Source organism: Heteronotia binoei, chromosome 7 (assembly GCF_032191835.1).
Source record: "Heteronotia binoei isolate CCM8104 ecotype False Entrance Well chromosome 7, APGP_CSIRO_Hbin_v1, whole genome shotgun sequence".
In the NCBI taxonomy this organism is placed as follows: domain Eukaryota; kingdom Metazoa; phylum Chordata; class Lepidosauria; order Squamata; family Gekkonidae; genus Heteronotia; species Heteronotia binoei.
Genome location: NC_083229.1, coordinates 65,694,943 through 65,720,497, shown reverse-complemented (window position 1 = coordinate 65,720,497; position 25,555 = coordinate 65,694,943). Strand labels below are relative to the sequence as shown.

Below are 25,555 nucleotides of genomic sequence, written 5' to 3'. Positions count from 1 at the left end.
ATCCTAAAGAAGGCAGAGTCAGAGAAATTCTCTCTCTAGTGATGGAATGGAAGTTCACTACTGAAACCGCTGTGATAAGCACTGAACTTACAGTTAATATGAAAACTTGCAGCCATATTGGCTCTTCTAACTGCCATTGCCTTCCTGACCTGTCTCACCGTAGGACAATACCCAAGGTATTTTGTTCTAGTCCTCTCTTGCTAGTCCTGGTAGAGTCTTATATGCACTATATGTAGGGTTGCCAAGTCTGATTCAGGAAATATCTGGGGACTTTGGGGGTGGAGCCAGGAGACTTTGGGGGTGGAGCCAGGAGAAAGGATGTGACATCACTTTGTGATGTCATATCCTGTGATGTCACTTCCAGGTCAAAGGTCAAGTGATGTCATTTCTCAAGCACCGCCCCTTCAAATGATGTCACTTCCAGAATATTGCATCCAAACGCCTTCCTGTGACGTCATTTTCCCCTTCCAAATTTAAATTTCTCACTTTACATTGATTTCTGACCCTCAAACCTTTGTTGTAATAGCAGGGGATCTCCAACCACCATCTGGAGGCTGGCAATCCTGATTTATACCCTACTTTTAGTGGGAACCCAAGCTGCTTCCATCAGGGGTTGAGAGTATTCCAATGTTACCCAGCAAGCTTCCTTGACAAGGTAGAGATTCAAACCCAGGTCTCCTAGACCCTAGTCCAGCACTCTAAAGCTGGAATCCAAAGGATGGGTACATAATATGAAGGGAAAGAACTACTCCATGCACAGCAGGAGCTTTGCTTGTACTCTTCACTGCAGGAATTTCTTTTGCTAACCAGGCAAAGTGTACTGAAAACTGCACAGAGGTTTGTGTTTGAGGGCATTTGGAACTAATTGATGCTGAGAACTCTGAAATAAAATTCCAGCTACATAGGCAGTTCTCTTCTTTGATTTCTAAATAGTTAGCAAAACCGATTTACTGTCTTTTCCCCACCCCCAACCCCAGCTCCAAATGGCTGTGGAATATCTTTGCTGACCATTGGAGAAGGGTGGGCTGCAAGATGACAAAAGATACAACCTATGCTTGTCACCTTCTCTCCCCAGGACTCCCCTGCTCATTTGGTATTCTAAAACCACCAAACCAGAGTTTTGAACCAGACCTGTATGTTTAATAAACAGTATTCAGAAATATGGAGATGAACACTTAATAGCAAAGAAATCAAAGAATGCTAGTTAGACATCAACTCATAGAAATAAGCCCTCCTATTAATTCTGAAGTTCTCATTATACGAACAGAGAAGTCACAACTTTGTATGCACTACTAAGACAGCAAGAAGAGGAACTGCTGAGTTCTCTGAGACAGTGAAATCTTGAGAAAAAATGACAATAGTAGAGCTGTAATGAAATCCACTGCTTTATAAAACTTTGTTAAGTTCAATCAGTAGTAATGTCTTAACACAGTAGCCAATATACTGTTGAAGTAAATGGAGGAATGGCTTGAAATCTGTTGCTCTTCAGTTACAGACTCTTTATTTCTATCTAATCTTTAACAAACTTTTAAGAAAAGCTAAATATGTAATTAGTACTAAATATGTAAAGACAAGATTGTCCATAGAAAACAATAGCAGAGCCTGGATTGTCCATAGGATATAATGGGAGAGAAGATTGTCCATCGACTTGCATGGGCTTCATTGAAATACATTGAAGCACAGAAACGGCTTTAACAAAAACCTGGAATGGATTCTTTCAGGAAAGTCAAAAGATACTACAAGTGTCCTGGGGGAGGGTGGGTCGCCATACTCTGGGACTGCATTGCTAGGGGACTGGATTGTCAGGGGGAAAACTAATCTGCCAGCCTTTAGGACTGGATTGACAGGGGAAAAGGTAGTTTTCCATCCTCCAGGACTGGATTGACAGGGGAAAATGTACTTTGCCAACTTCCAGTCCCCAAGGCTGCCCTTCTACCCTGTCCCCTGGCAATGCAGTCCCAGAGTGTGGCAACCCACCCTCCCCCTGACAATTCCATTCCAGGACACTTGTAGTATCTTTTGAATTTCCTGAAAGAATCCATTCCAAGTTTTTGTTGCAGCTGTTTCTGTGTTTCAGTGTATTTCAATTAAGCCCATGCAAGTCAATGGACAATCCACGCTCTGCTATTGTTCCCTATGGACAATCTTGTCATAGGCTTTAGAGCATCCCCGACACACACTCAGGGAAGATCTTTGTTGATTTGAAAGAAAGTGGAATAGGGGGAGAACTGAAAGGCGCTGGAACGGGAGGGGGAGAAACAGAGACGACAGTCTCCTTTCCAACACACACACAAACAAACAAATACCGGAAGATTTTTGTTGATCTTAAAGAAGCTGGAATGGGATTACCGAGGACACACACAAACAAATCAGGGAAGATCGTTGATTCTAAAGGAGCTGCTGGAACGGGATGTTGAGGGGGAGAAAAAGGACACCTCCAAACATTCACTGAAGGAGGAAAAAACTTTGTTGGTGCTTCAATGGGATGAAGGAGGAGAAAGGAGAGTGAGCGTGCATGGCTCCCCCCCCCACACACTTCCATCCATGGCTCCCACACGCTGCGGCTGGCCCCTTAGCAGACTCTCTCACTCACACGCGCGCACACACTGGCCTGCCCCCTCCCCTTCTGACAGACCTCCTCACCTCAGGACTGGAGGAGAGCGGAGCAGGCCGACGACACTGTGCGCTGCTGCCCGCTCGCTCTTGCTGCCTGAGTCCTGGCCTGGCCTGCCCCCTCCCCTTCTGTTAGACCTCCTCACCTCAGAGGACTGGAACAGGCCGCTGCCGCTGCGCGCTGCTGCCCGCTCTTGCTGAGTCCTGGCCTGCCCCCTCCCCTTCTCTGATTGACCTCAGAGGGGAGGGGAGCGGAGCAGGCCGACGCCGCTGCTGTGTGCCGCTGCTGCCTCTTCATCAACTTGCTGCTCCAAAGGACCCGGACTTGCAGCCTTTGCGCCATTCCCCTCTTCCCGCCCCCCCCCGCTTCCGTTTTTGGGGACAGCGGGGGAGGAGGGTGCAAACTCGGGGGTCCCCCGCCAGGGCGGGAGGGTTGGGACCCCTAACTATATGCATTGCTGCATGTATATGGCTTAATTCTTTATTCTTACCTGCTGGTGAGATAGCTGACTGACAGATAGGTCATGAAGGCCTGGAGTGCAAAAAGTATGGCTACAAGAAGGGCACTATTGTATCAGACTTGTGGTCCATCTTATCTAGCAAAGTGTTTCACACAATGGTCAACTGCTTGCCCTGGGAAGCCAACAAACAAGGCATAGAGGCCAAGGCCTCCTAACACTTGGTTTTAAAGTTTTACTACCTCTGAAGATGGAGGTTCCCTTAACTCAATATGTGTAGCAGCCCTTCTGCATGATTCTCTAGCCCCCTTTTAAAGCCATTTGTGCTTGTGGACATCTCTGTGACTACAGGTAGTGAGTTTTACAATTTAATCATGGATTGAATATAGTGTATCTTTTTGTCTGTCTGTACTGTGCCCGTTGCCTGTCAGCTTCATTGAGTGCCCTCAAGTTTTGGTATTATGGGAAAAGTTCCCAGTTGCTTCCATCCACTTTCTCCAGCCAATTCATAATTCTGTAAACCTCTATCATGTCCCCCTCTTAGCTTCCCCGTGTCCCTTTTGAGAAACAGTAACCAAAACTGTACACAGTATTTCAAACATGGGAGCACTATTGCTCAGGACAAGGGTATTGGCTTTTAAAACAGGGTTCAAAAACACAGACATGCTACCTCAAGGAATGGGAGAGTTTCCTAAAAAACTTTCTGGGACAGTTACCTGTATTCTGATTTGAGGTTGTGCATTGAAAGTACATTGAAAGTAGATGGAGTGAACTCTTAAAATGGTCTACGGAGGATGAAGTAGTGAAATCTCAAATGATTAAATGGGCAATTAATGTAAATAAATAAATACAGATGGAAACTTGGGAATACTTGTGGAAAAATTCTACGAAGCTTTCGACGTGTCATAGTATTAGAGAGAACTGTTTTAGAATGATGTATGGATGGTATATGACTCCTAAAAAATTGGCAAAGATGAACAATAAAATGCCAGACAGATGTGGCGGACTTGTGAAAGGGCAAAAAAGTATTGGCAGATGATTCAGCAAGAAATTTCTAAAATCTTGGGATATGAATTCAAGAAAGTTGCAGAGACTTTTCTGTTGGGATTACAAATGGAAAAATTTCCAAAAGAAAATAGAACTGTAATTTGGTACTTGCTTTCAGCTGCTAGGACATTATATGCACAGTTGTGGAAGCAAGAAAAAATACCAGAGAAATGGGATTGGATTATAAAAGTTATGACATGGAGTGAAATGGACAAATTAAGAAGAATATTAAGAGACTGTGATTTAGAAGTTTTCAAGATGGAGTGGAAAAAGTTTAGAAGATATGTAGAAAAAGAGTGGAAAATAAAAGGACATTGGACAATTTTTGATAATGATTAAGTTTTTAAAAAGAAGAATATAAATTTTTGTTTTAATAGTTAAGGGTGCCTTTAAATATTTGCATTTTAAGTACATAACACCGGCGGGGGTCAAGTAACGGGGGGGAGGGGTGGGTAGAAAGTAATATATGGGGTAGATAAAAGAAGTTATTAAAGATGTAAGAAATAGATTTATTACCATATGTTATCAATAAAATTGTTTTACTCACAAAAGAAAGTAGATGGAGTGAAAGAAGCTTGGCAGGCATGGGGAGGGTGTGGTGGCACAAAGATATCTTGCCCAAGGCCTGCCAGACCTGGAGCTAGTCTTCTGAACTGGCTGTGTTTTTCTCACAGTGCTCTACTGTGAAAAAAGAAATTAAAACAGAAGGGAATGTCAAAAAGCAATTTGAGACGTGTTATGAGCAGAGAAGGATGTTTGGCCTACAAAAAATTCCACATTCACAAAACTCTTGAACATGCTTCAAGATTATTTATATTCTGGCTTAACTGAATAAATCAGAGAGAAACTTTATCCTCCCAACTGTATTTTAATTAATTAATTAATTTTGCGCACTTAACAGTTCTAAATGTATGTGCTTGAACTTTCTTTTTAAAAGTATATTGGAGGAGTAGAGGTGATAGAGGTGAACTTTCTTTTTAAAAGTATATTGGAGGGGTAGAGGTGATACTAGAATACATGAAAGGAATGGCAGGCAAACATCTTTTATGGGATTAAAAGACTTATTTTATCATATTTGTATCCTGCCCTCCCCTGACAGGCTCAGGGCGGCTTCTCAGAGATGCTCTGTAAAATTACCCTTGAAGAGAAATGAGAAATGATAGAGCTGAATAGGTGCAAGAAATCCAAGAATAAAACGTGTGCACCAAAACAGTGCAGACAGTATTCCTTTGTGTATTTACTACTATTTGTGAGATTTCTTGTGTGCTGCTTCCTAGTAAAGGACTCACAACAACTAGTATTTGGAAAACAAATTATATCCACCTAGTTTGTAATAGGACCAGAACCTTTTCAGCTCTGACACCTACCTGGTGGTGGAATGAACTCCCCATGGAAGTCATGTCCCTGTGGGATCTATTGCAGTTCCACAGGGTCTGTAAGACAGAGCTCTTCTGCAAGGCCTTCCTGGGAGTTTTGCACATCTGATTTCATCTGCCCCTCTTGCTGTATGCTGTATACCGTCAGGATATTGGCCAGACCTGCCTTTGACTGCTCATTGTTTGGAACGCCTGTGATATTAACTATTATCATCATGCCTGGAGCAGAGTCATAGATTATAGCCATCTTGTGCTTAATTAATGTTGTGAATTGTGATTTATTGATCTGTTGATTTTAGGTTTTTAATGGATTAATGTGTGTTTCTATGTTGTTACCCACCTTGAGTCTGCCTTGGTGGGATATAAATCCCATAAATACAGGAATTATTAATCAGCATATCAATTATCATTAATGTTAAATTTTGTGTGTGTGTATGCAAATGGGTTTTAATTTGCTGGGTCTGATACTCTAAATTATGAGAAAATTAGGCTCTTCAGTTATAAAAGGATCCTGACCCCTGCCCTGTTAAGTAATATGTCAAGTAGGTTTTGTTTTGTAAAGAGAACTATCTAGAAAATGGTCAGTTACAACATGATATAATCAAGCTGAGGGGAGAGATTGGGCTGCATTATATTTGTTCAGTCACTCCCGGAGAGCCAATTTGCTGTAGTAGTTAGGATTGTGGACTCTAAGCTGAGAGAACTGGGTTTTTATTCCCCACTTTTCCACATGCAGCTGCTGGGTGATCTTGGACAAGCCACATTTCTCTCAAGAGCAGTTCTCTGAGAGACCTCTCAGCCCCACCTGTCTCACAAGGTGTCTGTTGTGGGGCGAGGAAGGGAAGAGGATTGATTGTAAACTTCTCTTGAGACTTTGAGTGAAGGATGGGTTACAGATCCAGTCTCCTCTTCTCTTCCTACTCCTGATGGCTGGCTCTTTATAAAAGAGCTTTATAGCTTATATGTAGTTCCAAGATAGTATCCAATTCTGCCAGTGCCACTTACGTCACATATAGAATTGTGTCCACATGCATTCAGCTATTTTTCTAGCCCTTCTAAACTTGTTTACTCTGCTCCATTGGTGAATCTGAAGCTCTGGAAAAGCAGATAGCAAAATTAGAATTTAGTTACTGGAATTCATTTAGAGTGCCAATTTTTGGCTAGAAGAGGGATTTAAAATATAATTAATATATGATATACTTGTGCACATTTCTAAAGTGTAAACCAGATGTCACAAAGCAAAGTTCACTTATTCATGTATTGGACCTGTGCATATACATACGCAAATGTGTGTGTGAGAGAGAGAGAAGTTGGGGATTTGGAGAGAGTATGCACATAAAAAAAAAGCACATATGTAAGGACAATCCGAAGCTTCACTTCTCTTAAGTACAAGTCCTCCTAGGCAACTTTCTGCAAGCTTGGCTATGTTACCGGAACTGAAATGAGCTGGGAGTAAAATGTTTGAAGCAATAGAGTTTGTTTTTCTGATTTTATCCAGCATGTTTAGGTATCATTTTGAACCTTTTTTTTTTCTTTTCTTTTTTAGATTGCTTCTTTAGCTGGACCAGGAGGGAAAGTTGAAATAGAACAAAATTTTCTGAACAACCGATTGAAGACTATAACTGCTTATTTTGGTGATCTAATCAGACAAGATGTACCGTGACCTGTGAATGTGATCCCAGACTTTGATCTCTCCATCATTCATTTATTTCCACAATCAGTGGCTCTTCTGTAATGTTTGTTTTTGTTGACTTGAGAAAAATTGTTGAGAATATCATACATATATTAATAAAATATTTTCTAATAAGGCTTGAGTTATCTGTGGTAGTAAATATTGAGGGGTATTATTAACTTTGGGAGGGAAGGTGGCATGGTATAGCCCAGTCTTATCAGATCTTTGAAGCAAAGCAGGATAGGTACTTGGAAGGGATACCACCAAAGAAGACTCTGCAGAGGAAGGCAATGGCAAGACCACCTCTGCTTCTCACTTGCCATACTGGGGTCGCCATAAATTGGCTGTGATTTGAAGGCACTCTATACACACATGACTAACTTTATATTGGGAGATATGAGGCCATTATTTTGAAAGTATTACTCTGCTGTTTGGAGAACTTATTACAGCCATAGTCTACCTTAAGTTAATCATCTGAATACTGAAAATAATGTAAGCTTTAGTGAGTGGAGCCTGGTTCAAATGAGACTGACCCTACATTTTAACTGAATTGAGGTAAGCTATTACTGACAGGAGAGGATGTGCAGAAAAGTTGTGTTTAAAAAGTGCAAGGAAGATTTGAAAATGCAAACAAGTTGAAGTGAGACAATTTAAAGGTGAGAAGGAAATTAAAGAAGGATAAAAATAGAGCAGATCAGTTGAGAAGATATTGGACTAGAGGTGGAAGAAACACGGAGGATGGAGGAAAATAGCCTTGGAATTTGGGGGTGGTGTTATAGCAGAAAAATAATGAGGTACACACTGAATTTCTTGTGTGAAGCGAGATTTTACTTTGGTACCAAAGCAGAGCTCAGCTGGGCACGGCAGCCCAAAAGAACTGAGTTAAAATCATTCACACAGTTTTCTAGCAAGCAAGCAGGCTTATCTGATTTCAACGTTCCCGCCTCTGCGGAGTTCTTTCTGGTAATATTCCATGACTTCATTCCTTTACTTTATCTATGACAGCACGACGCCCCTAGGAGGCCGTTACTTTATCTAAACAGCCAGCTTAAGCGCACACCTGCTTAGGCGGTGATCAGTGCTCCAACAGAAAGTTGCATCAGACACTTCAGTTTGAAAACAAAGCATGCTCTTATTCATTGTACTCATTATTATGGGGGTATTAATTATACAGGCCCTCCCTTCATTCCTCCCTTTCAGCCTCTGAAAGTTGTTAAAGTCTGAAAGAGACTGACCATCATCAAGCAAATTAATAAAATATTGTTTCCTTTCCTTTGGAGACATGTACATGATGTTAACATTCTTCCCATGGGGAGTGAGAGCCTTCACAGCATTATTAACTGTACCTCATAATAGGAATTAAACATGGCAATAGCATTAAACCTCCTAAAGAAATACCAACTAAAAATAAAATACGTTTCCAATCTCTCATAATTTGTCCAAACCATGACACACCCAATTTCTTCCATGTTTGCACTGGAACATGAGCAATTTTACAAATTTCAGGTGCACAGCCTCTCCATTATCAATATTAAGACAGCAATTTGAAAGATTAAACTTCCCACAGATTTGAAAGATTAAACTTCAGCCAGCAGATAGTCCAGAGCCAAGCGGTTCTGATATATGGCTGCACGCGGTTCTGATATATGTCTGGCTAATAACTCTAGAGCCTTTGGGGGGGTGGGGGGGTGGGCTCCCTCTGGGTATCCTACCCCCCCAGGGAAAGTGTATGCGCAATACATAGCCTCTCCTCTCCCGGTGTAGTGAATGCCGCGTGGTCACTGTCTGGCTATGCCTGGCAGATGGTCACTGCAATGGCCTCTCCTGCATTACTGCATCCGTAGCAACACCTTCTCGCTGGTCCCCCCCGTTTTTCACAGAGTTTGCTACGTCATGGTGCGACCGAATTGTCCGGCGGTATAACCGGATGGGCAGGCTGGGCCCAACAACCTTGCCAGCCTAAGAGAAGGAAAACTCTAACATCAAACCCGGGCAGATAGAGCTCGTTAATGTAACACCTACCACCTGGAGGACTCGCTGCCGGCGTCCCGGCTTACTGGGCCATGGCAGATGACCCCCAGGTGAAAGGGTGGAGCCAGTACCGCGCACACTGGGCTTCACCTAAAAAATTCCTCTGCGCAGGCCTGAAGGACATATCCACATACACAACCCACAACGCATCAAGTCCTGCAGCGATGGGCAAGGGGTGAAACGGCAGGTGGAAGGTGCCACTGGAAGCCGCAGTCCTGATCCTGCATGTAGGCGGTTCAGGGTATTGGTCGCCTGATGCTAACCCAGAGACGAAAGCATTTTTCGACAGCACCCTGAACGACCAAGCAGCCTTATCTAGGGACAGCACTGCTTGCTCCACACGGAGAGGGGCCTAGAAAAGGTGATCTAAACAAAGCTCGTCTCCTCCACCGCAGTTGGCTAGCCGCGGTCAACGGGCATCCTTACTTGCGGTCAAAAAAATAACAACAAAGAAAAGGCATGCACCTGCCTCACAAAGTGTGCAAAGACTAAAGCTTGCGTGTTGGAACATCAGAACCATGCTTGACACAGTAGACAGTGGTCGCCCTGAACGACGCTCTGCTCTAGTTGCCCACGAACTTCTCAGGTTGAATATCGACATAGCAGCTCTCAGTGAGGTCCGTTTCCCTGAGGAAGGTAGTCTTCAAGAACACGGTGCTGGCTATACCCTCTACTGGTTAGGTAAGTCAAAGGCTGAGAGCCGCCTTTCTGGCGTTGGCTTCATGGTCAGGAACTCCATTACCTCCAAACTCGAAAACCTGCCAACAGGTCACTCAGATCGCATCATGTCCATGCGCCTCCCACTTCAAAACAAGCAGCATGCAACACTCTTCAGTGTGTATGCCCCAACCCTTCAAGCAGATCCTGCAGAAAAGAACAAGTTCTATGCTGATCTACACAACCTCGTATGGAAGACCCCTACAGAGGACAAGGTGATCATCCTTGGCGACTTCAATGCCAGAGTAGGTAAAGACTCGGAAGCCTGGAAAGGAGTACTTGGCAAACACGGCATTGGCAACTGCAATGACAACGGGCGCCTCCTGCTAGAATTCTGCATGGAGCACCAGCTCACCATCACCAACACTATCTTCCAGCAGAAGAACAGTCTGAAGACAACCTGGATGCACCCACGGTCCAAGCACTGGCACCTTATCGACTACATTCTGGTGCGCCAGAGAGACCTTCAAGATGTCTTACACACCCGAGTAATGCCCAGTGCAGAATGTCATACGGATCATCGTCTTGTATGCTGCAATCTCCGTCTTCACTTTAAACCCACATCCAGGAGAGGAGGTATCCCTCGGAGGAAGTTTCAGGTTGGCAGTCTCCAGTCAGCCGAAGTTAAAGCTGCCTTCCAGGCAAAACTCCAGTCAAGAATTGAGGACCCCAGTTGCTCCACAGACCCTTCTCCAGAAGCACTCTGGGAACACCTAAAAACTACCGTCCTGCAGATCTCTGAAGAAGTCCTCGGGTTCTCCACAAGGAAGAACAAGGACTGGTTTGATGAGAACAATCAAGAGATCCAAGATTTACTGGCGAAAAAGAGATCTGCCTACCAAGCACATCTTGCTCAGCCCTCCTGTCCTGGGAAAAAAGCAACCTTTCGCGCTGTATGTAGCAACCTCCAGTGCAAGCTTCGAGACATTCAGAACGAGTGGTGGACCAAGCTTGCTGAGAGAACCCAGCTGTGTGCAGACACTGGTGATTTAAGAGGGTTCTACGAAGCCCTGAAGGCAGTATATGGTCCATCATATCAGACTCAGAGTCCCTTGCGTAGTGCAGACGGCCAAGTGCTCCTCACAGACAAGGCATCCATATTGAACCGGTGGTCGGAGTATTTTCAGGTTCTCTTCAGTGCCAACCGCGTAGTTCAAGATTCAGCAATTCACCTCACCCCACTTCAACCAGTGAAAACAGAGTTGGATGAGATCCCCACTCTAGAAGAGACTGTTAAAGCCATCAAGCAACTGAAAAGTGGCAAGGCAGCAGGAGTTGATGGAATTCCACCAGAGATCTGGAAGCATGGGGGCACAGTACTACATAGCTCACTTCACAAAGTACTTGTCACCTGCTGGGAACAAGGCAAATTACCACAGGACTTTCGCGATGCAATCATCATCACCCTATACAAGAACAAAGGGGAAAAGTCAGACTGCTCCAACTACCGGGGGATAACCCTGCTCTCCATCGCAGGCAAAATCCTTGCCAGAATACTGCTGAACAGACTGGTGCCCGCCATTGCAGAAGAACTCCTCCCAGAGAGCCAGTGCGGCTTCACAGCTAACAGGAGCACCACCGACATGGTATTTGTTCTCAGGCAGCTCCAAGAGAAATGCAGGGAACAGAACAAGGCTCTGTATGTGACTTTTGTCGACCTTACCAAAGCTTTCGATACCGTTAGCAGGAAAGGCCTGTGGCAAATCTTGGAACGTTTAGGATGTCCCCCAAGGTTCCTCAGCATGATCATCCAGCTACACGAAGACCAGCGAGGCCAAGTCAGACACTGCAACGACCTCTCGGAGCCCTTCCCAATAGGCACAGGTGTAAAGCAAGGCTGCGTTCTCGCGCCAACTCTCTTTACGATCTTCTTTAGCATGATGCTTCAAAGAGCCGCAGTAGATCTAGATGATGACGATGGTGTCTACATCCGCTATCGCACCGATGGCAGCCTGTTCAACCTGAGGCGACTAAAGGCCCACTCCAAGACAATGGAAAAACTCATCCGAGAGCTACTGTTTGCTGATGATGCTGCACTCGTCTCCCATTCGGTATCAGCTCTGCAGCATATGACGTCCTGCTTTGCAGAGGCTGCCAAGCTATTCGGCCTAGAAGTTAGTCTGAAGAAGACAGAAGTTCTCCACCAGCCTGCACCCCAGGAAGATTATCACCCTCCCTGCATCACTGTGGGTGAATCAGTTCTGAAGACAGTCCAGCAGTTCAGCTACCTGGGGTGCATCATCTCCTCAGATGCTAAGATCGACAAGGAGATTGACAACAGGCTGGCAAAGGCAAACTGTGCCTTTGGCCGACTGCACAAAAGAGTGTGGAGCAACAAGCATCTGAAAAAAGGCACAAAGATCAATGTTTACAAAACGGTTGTGATGACAACCCTCATCTACGGCTCCGAATCGTGGGTTTTATACCGTCATCACCTGCGACTCCTTGAGCGCTTTCATCAGCGCTGCCTTCGCACCATCCTCAACATCCACTGGAGTGACTTTGTGACCAACACTGAAGTTCTCAAGCGGGCGGAGGTTACCAGCATCGAGGCACTGCTGTTGAAGACGCAGCTGCGCTGGGCAGGGCATATTTCTAGGATGGAAAACCACCGCCTTCCCAAGATTGCCCTGTATGGCGAACTCTCCACCGGCCATCGAAATAGAGGGGCACCAAAGAAGAGGTACAAGGACTCCTTGAAGAAATCCCTTGGCACCTGTCGCATCAACCATCACCAGTGGTCTGACCTAGCCTCAGATCGCAAAGCATGGAGGCACACCATCCACCAGGCTGTTTCTTCTTTTGAGAACGCACGCACAGCTGGTCTTGAGGACAAAAGGAGATTGAGGAAGAATCGCACTGCTACAACACCAACCCTAAATCAGACTTTTCCCTGCAGCCACTGTGGCCGGACCTGCCTGTCCCGCATTGGTCTTGTCAGCCACCAGCGAGCCTGCAGCAGACGTGGACTATTGCACCCTTCTTAAATCTTCGTTCGCGAAGCCAAGCCGAGAGAGAGAACTCTAGAGCCATGGCTGTTTGATTTGTTATAATTTCTACCACAGCTTGCAATCTGATAATATGATTAAGCATATACACAGGCGTACAGTAGCCCCAAGACCCATCCTGTGCCCACGTGGCTGAGCCATAGTATTCAATGATCAGCTGTGGGGGACATTCTGTGGGGGACATTCATTTCTTCACTGTGTACCTCCGATGTCAAAGGAACGCTTTGATCTAACATAGTCATCCAATACTGGAGTTCCCAAAGCAGAACCAGCATTTGAAGGCAAAAGAAAGAAGCTGGGACATATTGTTCCAATAATAAGTTCCATGCCATCTGGGCAGGGGAATATAAGCCATTTTACCACAAATCCAATATAAACCTTCTGGAGCCATCCATTGATTAGAAGAATCTGAAGCAGCATTAGAATATTTATTTATGCTGCTAACATTTTCCCATGGCTGAAAATCCTCTATAACAGTGCCATCCGCTTCTACCCATTTTGGTTTCTCCTTAGTGGAGCTGACTAACAAGGTTTGGCAGCACGAAGTGTGCCCAACGTGCTTTCCATTCATCCACAGCGCAGCCCGAGAAATACACAATTCTCCATTCACAACTGTCTGCAGTTCCCAGATCTTCCTCCCTTCTAACTTTGACTCCAATCTAGGTTTATTCTATCAGACCGAGTCAGAAGGCAAAACCTCCGTGCCAACCCAAGGCCATCTCTCACTCATCAGTGGACCTTCGCACACCCAAGAGTTTGAAATATTTAGGGATGCGGCTATCTGTTCGGCCAGGGCTATGAAGAGATTACTCCCGGGTTCCAGAATAACAAATTTCTCATCCTGAGCATCATTAAACACAGCCTTATACAGAATTTTCATAGTCTCCTGGACAGGTGGCTTAGGCTTTATTAACGTGTAAGACTTTAAATCAACCAGCCAGCATACCCACTGTAAAGTTGGGCAGCGGAAACTTCCTCTATAAGGTATTGACCTGCCTGATCCGGGATACTCAATTTTTGCCTGCTAATAAGACACTCCACATTCTGCACAAACTATCTGAGTGTTATGCTCTATGCAGGCTCCATGCGCTTCCCTAAGTTGGACTCGCAGCATACGCTTAGAACTTTCTCCTTCCCAACATTTAGTACATCTTGCAACTTGAGTATAACATATTGGCACACAGAAAAAAACAGCAGAAAAGCGCAGCAATAAAAGCACTTGGAGCATACATAATTCTTTAGTCTTACAGCAGAAGCTTATAGCAAAATAGCACTTTTGTGATAATGCATTCAATACAGAAAAATAGTAAAAAAAATTCAAAAAGTTCAGAAAAACTAATACAAGGGAATATCTAAATCTGTGTGGTTCCAGAAGACCTCCTCAAAGCTTCAGCCGTGCATAGACCAGCCAACCTTCAGATATGACGGAAGCAGGGCTGCCGATGAAGCTCGGTATGCTGGACCCACTTTCAAGCAAGTCCCACTAGCTACAGGCTGCTGACTTTTAACAGTCTTTACTGGATGGCATAAGGCTGGATAGAATCTTTATAAAGTTTCAAAGTCTCAATGGCCTCCCTGGAACTGGCTGTGCTTTCCAGTGATCTGCAGCTTGCTTTAAATGAGACTAATAATAATAATAATAATAATAATAATAATAATAATAATAATTTTTATTTCTATCCCGCCCTCCCCACCTCGGCAGGCTCAGGGCGGCTAACAACACTTTATAAAAACATACAATAATAGATAAAACCTTTAAATTTAACAATATAAAAACATTAAACTTAATAACATTAAATCCAATAATCCAGTACATACGGTTAAGTAACTTCGACTGACAATGCTGATGGTGTTTAACGCTAGTTCTGCCAGTTTATACACAGCGGTATAGGTCTTTAAAACCGCATTGGCGGATCCTTAATTAACAAACTTCTTTAGCAGTCCGAATGTGCAAGTTTAAAAAGGGTGGTCTTGCAGGCCCTGCAGAACTGATTGAGGATCCATGCTGCTACTCCGTGGAACTTGGTGGCTGTAGGAGAACTTAAAAGAACAGTAAATGGGCCCTTCCACTTAAGCTGTAAGGTTTTTGCCCTCCAGCTTTTAACCCACACACTGTCTCCTGGCTGGTAAGCAAGTACAGGAGAATAAATTTGATATGGCAGAGTCTCAAACACATACCTGTTCACATCTTTCACAGCTTTGCCCAAGGCTTGCAGTTCTTCCCAAGTTATGAGGCTCCTAACTGTGAGAGGTCGCCCCAAACTCCTTGGACTAGAGGGGGAGCCTTTCGTAGACGATCTCAAATGGGAACAGTTTGAGTCATTTGTGTGGCAGGCAGTGCAACCGGAACAACGCAATTGGCAACATTGTAGTCCACGGCAAATGGGTTCCTTGACAGAGTTTAGATGGCGTTCTTCAGAGATCTGTTAGCCCTTTCAACTTTTGCTGAGCTCTGCGGGCGTTAGGCAGCATACAACTTCCAAGTAATACCGAGCAAAGTAGACATACCTTGTACAGTTTTATCAATGAACAATAGCCTGTTATCACTCCCGATGATTACAGATAAACCGAATTTAGGCACAATGTCTTTTAATAAAGCTTTTACAACTTCATTGGCTTTCTCAGTGCAGGTCAGGTAAGCTTCAATCCATTCGGACATCGTGCAAACGAATACAAACGATAAGGCTTAAGCGCAGCTTCCTTTGCAGCTTTCCTTTGCATTGGAAACTATAGAAGGTTGTAGTGTAGTATTCTGATAGATCACTTGTTTTATAGGTTTTATTATTTTATTGTTTAAACTGCTTTAACTTGTTGTATTTTAAATCTAAAATTTATGTTAGATCTTATATGTTGTGAACTGCCCTGAGCCACTTCGGTGGGAAGGGCGGGATATAAATTGAAATAAACTGAAACTGAAGTCCACCTTCAATACCAGGAAAGTTGGTAGAAACCATTATCAAAGACAGAATGAGTAGGCACATTGATGAACATGAGTTATTGAGGAAGACTCAGCATGGGTTCTGTAAGGGAAGATCTTGCCTCACTAACCTGTTACATTTCTTTGAGGGGGTGAACAAATATGTGGACCAAGGAGACCCGATAGATATTGTTTACCTTGACTTCCAGAAAGCTTTTCATCAAGTTCCTCATCAAAGGCTCCTTAGTAAGCTCGAGAGTCATGGAGTAAAAGGACAGGTCCTCTTGTGGATCAAAAACTGGCTAATTAATAGGAAGCAGAGAGTGAGTATAAATGGGCAGTCTTCGCAGTGGAGGACGGTAAGCAGTGGCATGCCGCAGGGCTCAGTACTGGGCCCCATGCTCTTTAACATGTTCACAAATGATTTGGAGTTGAGAGTAAGCAGTGAAGTGGCCAAGTTTGCAGATGACACTAAATTGTTCAGGGTGGTGAGAACCAGAGAGGATTGTGAGGCACTCCTAAGGGATCTGTTGAGGATGGGTGAGTGGGCTTCAACGTGGCAGATGAGGTTCAATGTGGCGAAGTGCAAAGTAATGCACATTGGGGCCAAGAATCCCAGCTGCCAATTCAAGTTGATGGGGTGTGAACTGGCAGAGGCTGACCAAGAGAGAGATCTTGAGGTCGTAGTAGATAACTCATTTAAAATGTCAAGACAGTGTGCGATAAAAAAGGCCAACGCCATGCTGGGAATTATTAGGAAGGGAATTGAAAACAAATCAGCCAGTATCATAATGCCCCTGTATAAATCGATGGTGCGGTCTCATTTGGAATACTGTGTGCAATTCTGGTCACCGCACCTCAAAAAGGATATCATAGCACTGGAAAAAGTGCAGAAAAGGGCAACTAGAATGATTAAAGGTTTGGAACACTTTCCCTATGAAGAAAGGTTAAAACGCTTACGGCTCTTTAGCTTGGAGAAATGTCGACTGCGGGGTGACATGATAGAGGTTTACAAGATTATGCATGGGATGGAGATTGTAGAGAAAGAAGTACTTTTCTCCCTTTCTCACAATACAAGAACTTGTGGGTATTCAATGAAATTGCTGAGCAATCAGGTTAGAACAGATAAAAGGAGGTACTTCTTCACCCAAAGGGTGATTAACATGTGGAATTCACTGCCACAGGAGGTGGTGGCGGCTACAAGCATAGCCAGCTTCAAGAGGGGGTTAGATAAAAATATGGAGCAGAGGTCAATCAGTGGCTATTAGCCACAGTGTGTTTATATATATATATTGCTTTGGAGAATCTTGTTTTCCTATTTCCCTATATCTGTACTTACTGATGCTCAATTTGAAAATTCAGATGTCCTGTTACCCAGTCATTGAAGAACGATTGGTTCACATTACATGTTGCCAGGAGCTGGTAGGGAGAAAAAGAAACAGAGAGGGAGAGAGAAATTTGAATGTAGATCTATATATCCCTCATGGCCTATCAAATTTTTTGGCCACTGTGTGACACAGAGTTTTGGACTGGATGGGCCATTGGCCTGATCCAACATGGTTTCTCTTATGTTCTTATGCCTTGCGATTTCCTCTTGCAACCAGTCTTAGGGGCTTTTCATGGCCTCGGCAGTGAATAACAGCTATAGGCCAAGGGTACCAGACAGCTTCTAATAGTTCTAGAATTTCTTTTCCATTTCTAATTTTTTTGCCGCTTGCAGTTATTAAGTCTCTTTCTTTTTCCAAGGCTCTGTGGGCATGTAATGTCATAAAAGCATATTTGAAGTCGGTGTAGATATTTGCTTTAAGTCCTTCTGCTAGCAAAAGAGCTCTGTGAGGGCAATTATCTATGCTTTTTGGACCGGTTGACATTGGCAGCGCTTCAGCCTTGATTACTGCTTCCAGAGTAACTACTGCATGCCCTGCTCTCCGCTTTCCATCCTGGACAATGCTACTCCTATCAGTAAAATACTCAATATCTGGATCTGAAAATGGGGTATCTTTTAAATCAGGCCGGCTGGAGTAAACTTCTTCCATGACTTCTAGGCAGTCATGTTCTAATTCAACATCGGGAGTTGGCAACAGGGAAGCTGGATTCAGAGTTGACATGGTTGCTATTTCACATGGGGATTTTCACACGAGTGCTTGGTATCTGACCATGCAGACATTGGTGAACCAATAATTCCCTTTGTACTCAAGAAGCGCTTACACGTAGTGGGGCAGTTTTACTTTAAGTTGATTGCCGAAGGTAAACTTGTCGGCTTCCTTCACAAGTTCCGCTGCAGCTGCTATTGAACGCATACACGGGGGCCACCCCTTGGCTACTGTGTCTAGTTGCTTAGACAGATATGCCACTGGCCGGGGCCATGATCCCAGCAACTGAGTCAAAATGCCTGCAGCTATTCCTTCTCGCTCATGCAGATACAGAGTAAAGAGCTTGTCGGTATCAGGTAATCCCAGGGCTGGAGCCTGCATGAGTTGGCACTTCAGGGTTTCAAAGTCATTTTGACATTGTTCTGTCCATTCAAAGGGTGCCCTTTCTCCCCCCTTTGTAGCCTCGTACAAGGGCTTAGCTGTTATTCACCATGCACAAGTTCTCTGCAGCCTCAGGATCGAATGGAGTATAAATTCGAAATGCTTGCATCAAGCGTTCGGCAAAGGCTCCGGGGCTTTCATCTGCTTCCTGGAGAACTTCGCTGACTTTGGACATATTAATGGACTTCTTGCCTGCTTCTTTCATCCCTCTAAGATTACCTGCCTGTCAGTCAATCAATTTATTGCATTAGCACATACTGCCATAGCATCAAACAACCAAATTCAACAATAAAACAGAGGTACAAGGGGAAAAAAACAGAATACCTCATGCCTTAATACAATAAGATACATTAAAACCCAATTTTAAAAACCAGATATAAAATTTAAAATATCAGAGAAAAAGGAAAAAAAACTACCCAAAATGAACAGTTAACAAGGTACAGTCTTCATTTTCTTTTCCATAATACCAGTCATAAATCTTGCAACTTGGAGGGGATTACCTGCCTGTATTCTAGTAGACGCTCTTTGGAAACGAGGGTATTGGATCTGTTGCAGGAAATCGGGCCTTTATCCACTCTTCTCTATCTGCAGTTCCTGGAGGAACTCTTCCTTCTACATATTTTCGGGCATTATACAGGATACGGCTTCTCTCCTCAGCTGGGAAGAGGGCCAGTAAAAGCTGATAGTCTACATAGGTAGGCTAGTGCATAGCCATAATACTGTTTAGCAGATTAATCAGTCATTGGGGCAGGATTGTCAGAAAATGCAACAGTATGGGTCTTCCAATTTACTAGATCACTTTAAGTGAAAGGCAGATAGATATATCGGATCACAGCGCCGGGACCGGGTTGTTGAGGGATGTGGACTTCTCAAAGGGGAGCTAGCAGTGAGCCCTCTGTGCCGGATATAAAACCTGGAAAAAATGAGGACGAGGCAGTGGAAGAGCTGGAAGTTTGCTTAGTGTTGGGAGAGAGTTCAATGTTGAGGGAAAGCCCAGGAGGTGAACTAAGACCTGTGGCTAATCCTTGGCGGTTGGACACGGGCATAGAGTAACAAGGGGCTGTTGCAAAAAGTGGTCGCTCAGAAAACAGCTGCTGGGTTAATTTTAGAGTTCACAGGGATCGCGCTCGCCCTTTTGCAGTTCCCGCTCCCTCATCTGCCTCTACTTCCTGGCTCTCTTCATTGAAGGACCCTAGAGCACTCTTAGCTGGTTGTGCCTGGTCATCGTCATCATCATTGCCATCCGCTGCCCCAGCACCTCCAGCTGGCGGCATTGGGAGAGGTGGGAACACTGGAACATATGGTGGGGGACTGGCCAAGGGATCTTTGGGACCAGCATCTAACCCCTTCTCCGGAGGGGTTGCCGTTTTCATTAGCGCACCATGACGCAAAGCCATAATTTAACTTGCAGCTTTAGCAGCTTTGTCAGCGGCACTCTGAACCCATTTCCTCTTCATCCTTTGTAACTTTTCTGGCCACCAGTAGGACTTTTGCACTGTCGCTGCCCAACTGTCAATGTAGGGGAACTGGCTTGCATTACCCGGGGACTGGACTATACTCTTATAAACCCGGTGAACCAAGCCTTGGTCAAAGCTATCCTCAGGCGGCCATTCTACATGTAAGGCCACCCATTCTTCCTGACAAAACACTTTCAGAGTTTCCGGAGTCAGTTTGACTCCATAATAATAAAAAATACAGAGTGTTGGACTGGATGGGCCATTGGCCTGATCCAACATGGCTTCTCTTATGTTCTTAATCATCACAGAAATGTTCCTTAAAGTTCTTACACATGTACTCTAGCAGGGTTTTGACTGAATTCCACCCATGGCACCAGACATTTAAACAAGACACTTCTAAGGAAAACAGAAAAACAGCAGCCACTAGTAAGGGGTCTGGACAGCCAGGGAGCACTGGGGGTTTTTCGCTTCCCCTCTTTCATTTATGCAGATCAGTTGCCCTACTGGGAAATGCACTACTAGAAAGTCCACACTCACTTAGAGGCTATGCCTCCTCTCATTCATGCACACACGCGTTCCACAGAAATCCTGCCAGATCCTAGCCTCTGTGCTTCAGCGCCAAAACGGAGCATACTGAACAGAGCTTAAGGGGTGATCAGACCTTTCTTCTCTCCTAAGGAGAGATAATCCAAATTCCCAGACAGTTTATACTCACAATTCTGAAGATCTTCTGATTCCCTGGACACATGGAAATGGTTCAACCAGGTGCGGGATCTTGGTTGGCAGACCAGGCACCTTCCCCCACCAGGACGGAGAGAGTTGGACTTGATCAAAAATGTGACCATAGCACCTATCCGGTCTTCCCGCCACAAGGGTGAAAGGTGGACGGTTATACAGCCACCCCAAGGGGAAGGAAATGTCCTACCCCGTTATTTCCTGGCCAATGCACCAGGTAAATATAGCAGAAAAATAACAAGGTCCACACTGAATTTCTGGTGTGAAGCAACGTTTTACTTTGGTACCAAAGCAGAGCTCAGCTGGGCATGGCAGCCCAAAAGAACTGAGTTAAAATCATTCAAAGTACATACAGTTTTCTAGCAAGCAAGCAGGCAAGCAGGCTTATCTGATTTCAACGTTCCCGCCTCTGCGGAGTTCTTTCTGGTAATATTCCATTACTTCATTCCTTTACCTTATCTATTACAGCACGACGCCCCTAGGAGGCTGTTACCTTATCTAAACAGCCAGCTTAAGCGCACACCTGCTTAGGCGGTGATCAGCGCTCCAGCGGAAAGTTACATCAGACACTTTAGCTTGAAAACAAGCATGCTCTTATTCATTGTATTAATTATTATGGGAGTATTAATTAATTATACAGGGCCCCCCCTTCAGTGTAAATGTAAGCTTGTATTTAACATTGTCCATCTAGCAATAGTGGTGCCTGTTGCTACCAAGGCTCCTTTAAACGTTACCTGTTTGGAGAATCAGCTATTTAGTAGAAATGCTGACTCTGTTAAAATAGAATGACTTAGTACATTTAAATGCTGCTGTTTACCCAGCCTACTGAATGAATATCCACTATGAACCCCCCCCCCCCAATCTTAGTTTAAACAGTCCAGAGAACTTTGCTAATAAATGAATGATTTTGCTGGTTGTTGCCATAATGAATACCACTTTCAATTTTATAATTTTTTTTTATTGATTTAAACTACAAAAGAAAGAAGCATTGCAAAGAATATGTTAAAAAGGGGGGAAAGAGGGATTGGGAATGGGGAAAACAGAAACAGAAAGCAGTACAAATTTATCAGTTATAATTCTACCTCCCAATACAATACTCAAATCATTCTACCTACAAGTATAAAAATCTCCATATATTTTACCTTCCTTTCATTACCAGAAAAAAAATCCTTTTGATAAACTAGTAGTAGCAATATGAATGTAAACACTTCTTAAACACATAGGTATAACAAGTTAAAAAAATTTTTTTGTCAAAACTGTCTCAATGCCAATTTTATCTGATTTAAGTTAAGCCTATTATAGGCACAAATTAGATTGTTGATTTAACAAAATCCTTATTAAAACAAGCACATAAAAATCATGTCTTTATCCTTAACAAATTACATAGGATATAACTAAATAATTTGTCTATCTCAGTCTAAACCATTTATCCAAAAAGCGTATTAAAAACAAATCTACCAAGTTACCAAATCTACCAGATACACAACAATTATGCTATCTGCCTTTACAACTGTTCTGTTTATAACAATTTTTATTATCCTCTATTAACAATATTTTATTATTTTATTATATTTTGCAATAATACTCAACATCAATTATTAAAAATTCATACAAAAAACATTACATTTTTCTCCTCTCCCCCCTTTTCGTGACCTCCAACAGTGTATTTTAAGTAAATTGCTAAAACTAAAAGGTAATTTTTTCATATAAAGAATCTTCATTAAAAAAACTTACAAGAAGATAAAAAGGAAAGAAAAAACCATATATATAAGAATTATAATTCATCTTCATTATAATCCTTTAGTCCTTATCAAAAGAAAATTTAAAAAAAGTATATTCCCACTTTTGACTATAATCCATATATACTTCTTCCAAAGTTCAACTATTGTCAAAAATCGCCAAGTATCCTTTAACTTTCCATTGTTTTTCAACATATATTTGAAATTTTCTCCATTCATTTTTAAACTTCTCTTAATCATTTTCTTTTAAGATTCTTGTAAGCTTGTCCATTTCACTCCAATGCATAACTTTCAAAGTCCAGTCCCACTTTTCTGGTATTTTATCCTGCTTCCACATCTGCGCATAAAATGTCCTTGCCGCTGAAAGCATGTACCAAATTATCGTTGTGTCTTGTTTCAGAAATGTTTCCATTTGTAATCCCAACAAAAAGATACCTGGTGCCTTCTTAATATTATAACCCAAATTTTTTGAGATCTCTTGCTGAATCATTTGCCAAAATTGTTTTGCCTTTTCACACGTCCACCACATAGAAAGATCCTTCATGTTTTTTACATTTCCAACGATTGTTCATTTTTGCCAGTTTCTTAGGTGTCATATATCACCTATATAACATTTTAAAACAGTTTTCTTTAATGTTATAACATGTCGATATCTTCATAGAGTTTTTCCATAAGCACTCCTATGACTCCATCTGTATTTCCTTATTTATATTTATCACCCATTTTATCATTTGAGATTTGACTACTTCCGTAGACCATTTCAACAATAGTTTATAAATCCTTGAAATCAATTTTTCGTTATCACCAAACAGCATTCTCTCCAGTTCTGTTTGTTCTTGTCTTATTCCATCATTTTTAATGTCCTGTTCAAGCAAACTTTTAATCTGTTGCAATTGAAACCAGTTATATTTATATTGTAGTTCTTCAGCCAATTTTAACTCAATCTTCCCTCCATGTATTTTTAACAATTGTTTGTATGATAGCCATTTTTCTTCCTTTGTAAAATTTTGCCGTGAAACCATCTGGACCAGGTGCTTTTCCTAATTTCATTGAATTACTTGCCGCCTCTACTTCTCCTCTTTCAGTTGGTTCATTTAGTACCTTCTCCATATTTTCTGTTAAGGGGTTTACTTTAATTTTCTGTAGATATACGTCAATTTTTCCTTTGTCCACCTTTTGGCATTTAAACAACTTAGCGTAATATTTATAAAATTCTCTTTTGATTCCTTCCTAGTCAACAATGTCCTTACCTCCCAATTTAATTTTGTTAATAATTTTATTCTCCCTTTTCTTCATTTGCCAGGCCAAATATTTTCCAGGTTTATTTGCTCCTTCAAAAGATTTCTGTTGCAATCTTTTTAAATTCCATTCCACTTCTTTATTTAACAAATGTCTCAATTGACTTTGTAATATTGTATCTCCCTTATAATTTTCTTTTTTCCAGGTCTCTTTTAAGCTCCTCCTTTTTTCCAGTCTTTCTGAATATCCAACATTAGCTTGTCTTTAGCTCTTTTATCTTTATTATTCAGTGTGATTAAAATACCTCTCATTACCGCTTTATATGCATCCCACACAGTTTGAAATTGAATGTCCTCTTTTTCATTTATTTGAAAGAAAGACTTGGTCTCCCTTTCCAGAGATACCACGACTTCCATTTTCTGTAGCAAATCTTCATTTATCCGCCATCTTAGAGTCATTTTCATGGGTTTTGTAGAGCACATTAATGGATTGTGATCTGCCCCTACTTTGGGAAGAATCTCTATTTTTTTCGTTAAAAGTCCAAGATTTTTTGTACTCCATAACATATTAATTCTTGAGAAAGAATTATGCCTTGCTGAAAAGAAAGTATAATCACATTCTTTAGGGTTAAATTCCCTACATATATTTTCCAGACTTGCTTGTTTTACTAACTCAAAAAATGACTGGTAATTTTCCTTTATTTTTTTCCCCAGATCTGTCCAGAATATTTTTGACTGTTCTATTAAAATCCCCTATTAGCATAATTTGCTCATACGTCATTTGGTCTAATTGTTGCATAATATCCTTAAAGAAAGAGTCTTTTGCTCTATTTGGGGCATGCAATCCCAATAACAAAGTTCTTTTGTAGTTCATCGTCACTTCCACCACAATATATCTGCCATCGTCATCCTTGAAAATCAATTTTGAATCCAATTCTTGTTTAACATAGAAAACAACTCCCCTTTTTTTCTCCTTAGCCAATGAACAGAATTCCACACCCAATTGTTTATTCCATAAAAATTTATAATCCATTTTTTGACATGTACTTCTTGTAGGCAAATTATATTACATTTTTGTTTCCCAATCCAATGAAACATTGCCTTTCTTTTTTGTGGTGAATTAAGTCCATTTACATTCCAAGATATTAATTTGTAATCCATCATGATTTTCTGTTTTTAGTCTGTACCCCAAACTCCTTATGTTCATCCAAGAACTTTGTCATTTCCTGGGTGCTCGTAATTGTAAATTTCTTCCCTTTGTGTTCAAAGCTCATTCCCTCTGGAAGTATCCATCTGTATCTCATTTCATTTTCTCTCAGCTTTTCAGACAATTTTTTGTATAATCTCCTGTCATTTATAACTTTCCTTGGCAATTCTTTCATGATTCTTACACTACTACCATCCACCTCCAATGCATTTTCAAATTGTTTGCTTAGAATCTTTCCGACCATGTCTCTTGTCCCAAATCTTTCAACCACATCTCTTGGTAGTTTGTTTTTTCTGGCATATTCTGAATTAACCCTGTAAATATAGTCATAAAAATAACTAGTTTCATCAGGGTCATCCCCCAAAAACTCAGCAATGATTTTTATTATGTATGTCCTTAAATCAGTCTCAATAGATTCAGGCATCCCTCTCAGACGGATCTGATTTTCCATTAATTTACAGTCTTGTAGCACTGCTTTCTCCTGCATTTTTTTTATAGCGGAATCCACTGTGTCAATCCTTAAGTCTTGGTCCTTTACCTTCTCTTCAACCTCCTGCACTTTCTTTAACGCTGCTTGGGAGTCTTTTCTGAGATCTTCAATATCTTTTTAAAAATTCTTTCTTACTCTCTGATATTGAATCCTTTATAACTTTTACCAGTCTTGCCTTCATGGTCTCCATTGCCTCCTGCCATTTAGACACTGCCTTTAAAACCATTAATCCGCTCTTACAACAATATGAGCAATCTCACTAAGTAAGCATACTGTAGATACATCTACTATATGAAGAAATATGTTATCTGCATTC

The 25,555-nt window shown here is 42.3% G+C and overlaps 1 protein-coding gene across 1 annotated transcript in view; it reads left to right on the top strand.

The window, feature by feature from the left end:
• Positions 1 to 7,301, top strand: part of TGS1 (trimethylguanosine synthase 1) — a 34,582-nt gene extending 27,281 nt beyond the window's left edge. Inside the window, exon 13 of the mRNA XM_060243754.1 lies at positions 7,041 to 7,301. Coding sequence (XP_060099737.1) covers positions 7,041 to 7,157 — 117 coding nt within the window. The 3' untranslated portion in view covers positions 7,158 to 7,301. The remainder of the gene's footprint in view (positions 1 to 7,040) is intronic.
• Positions 7,302 to 25,555: the final 18,254 nt, after the last annotated feature.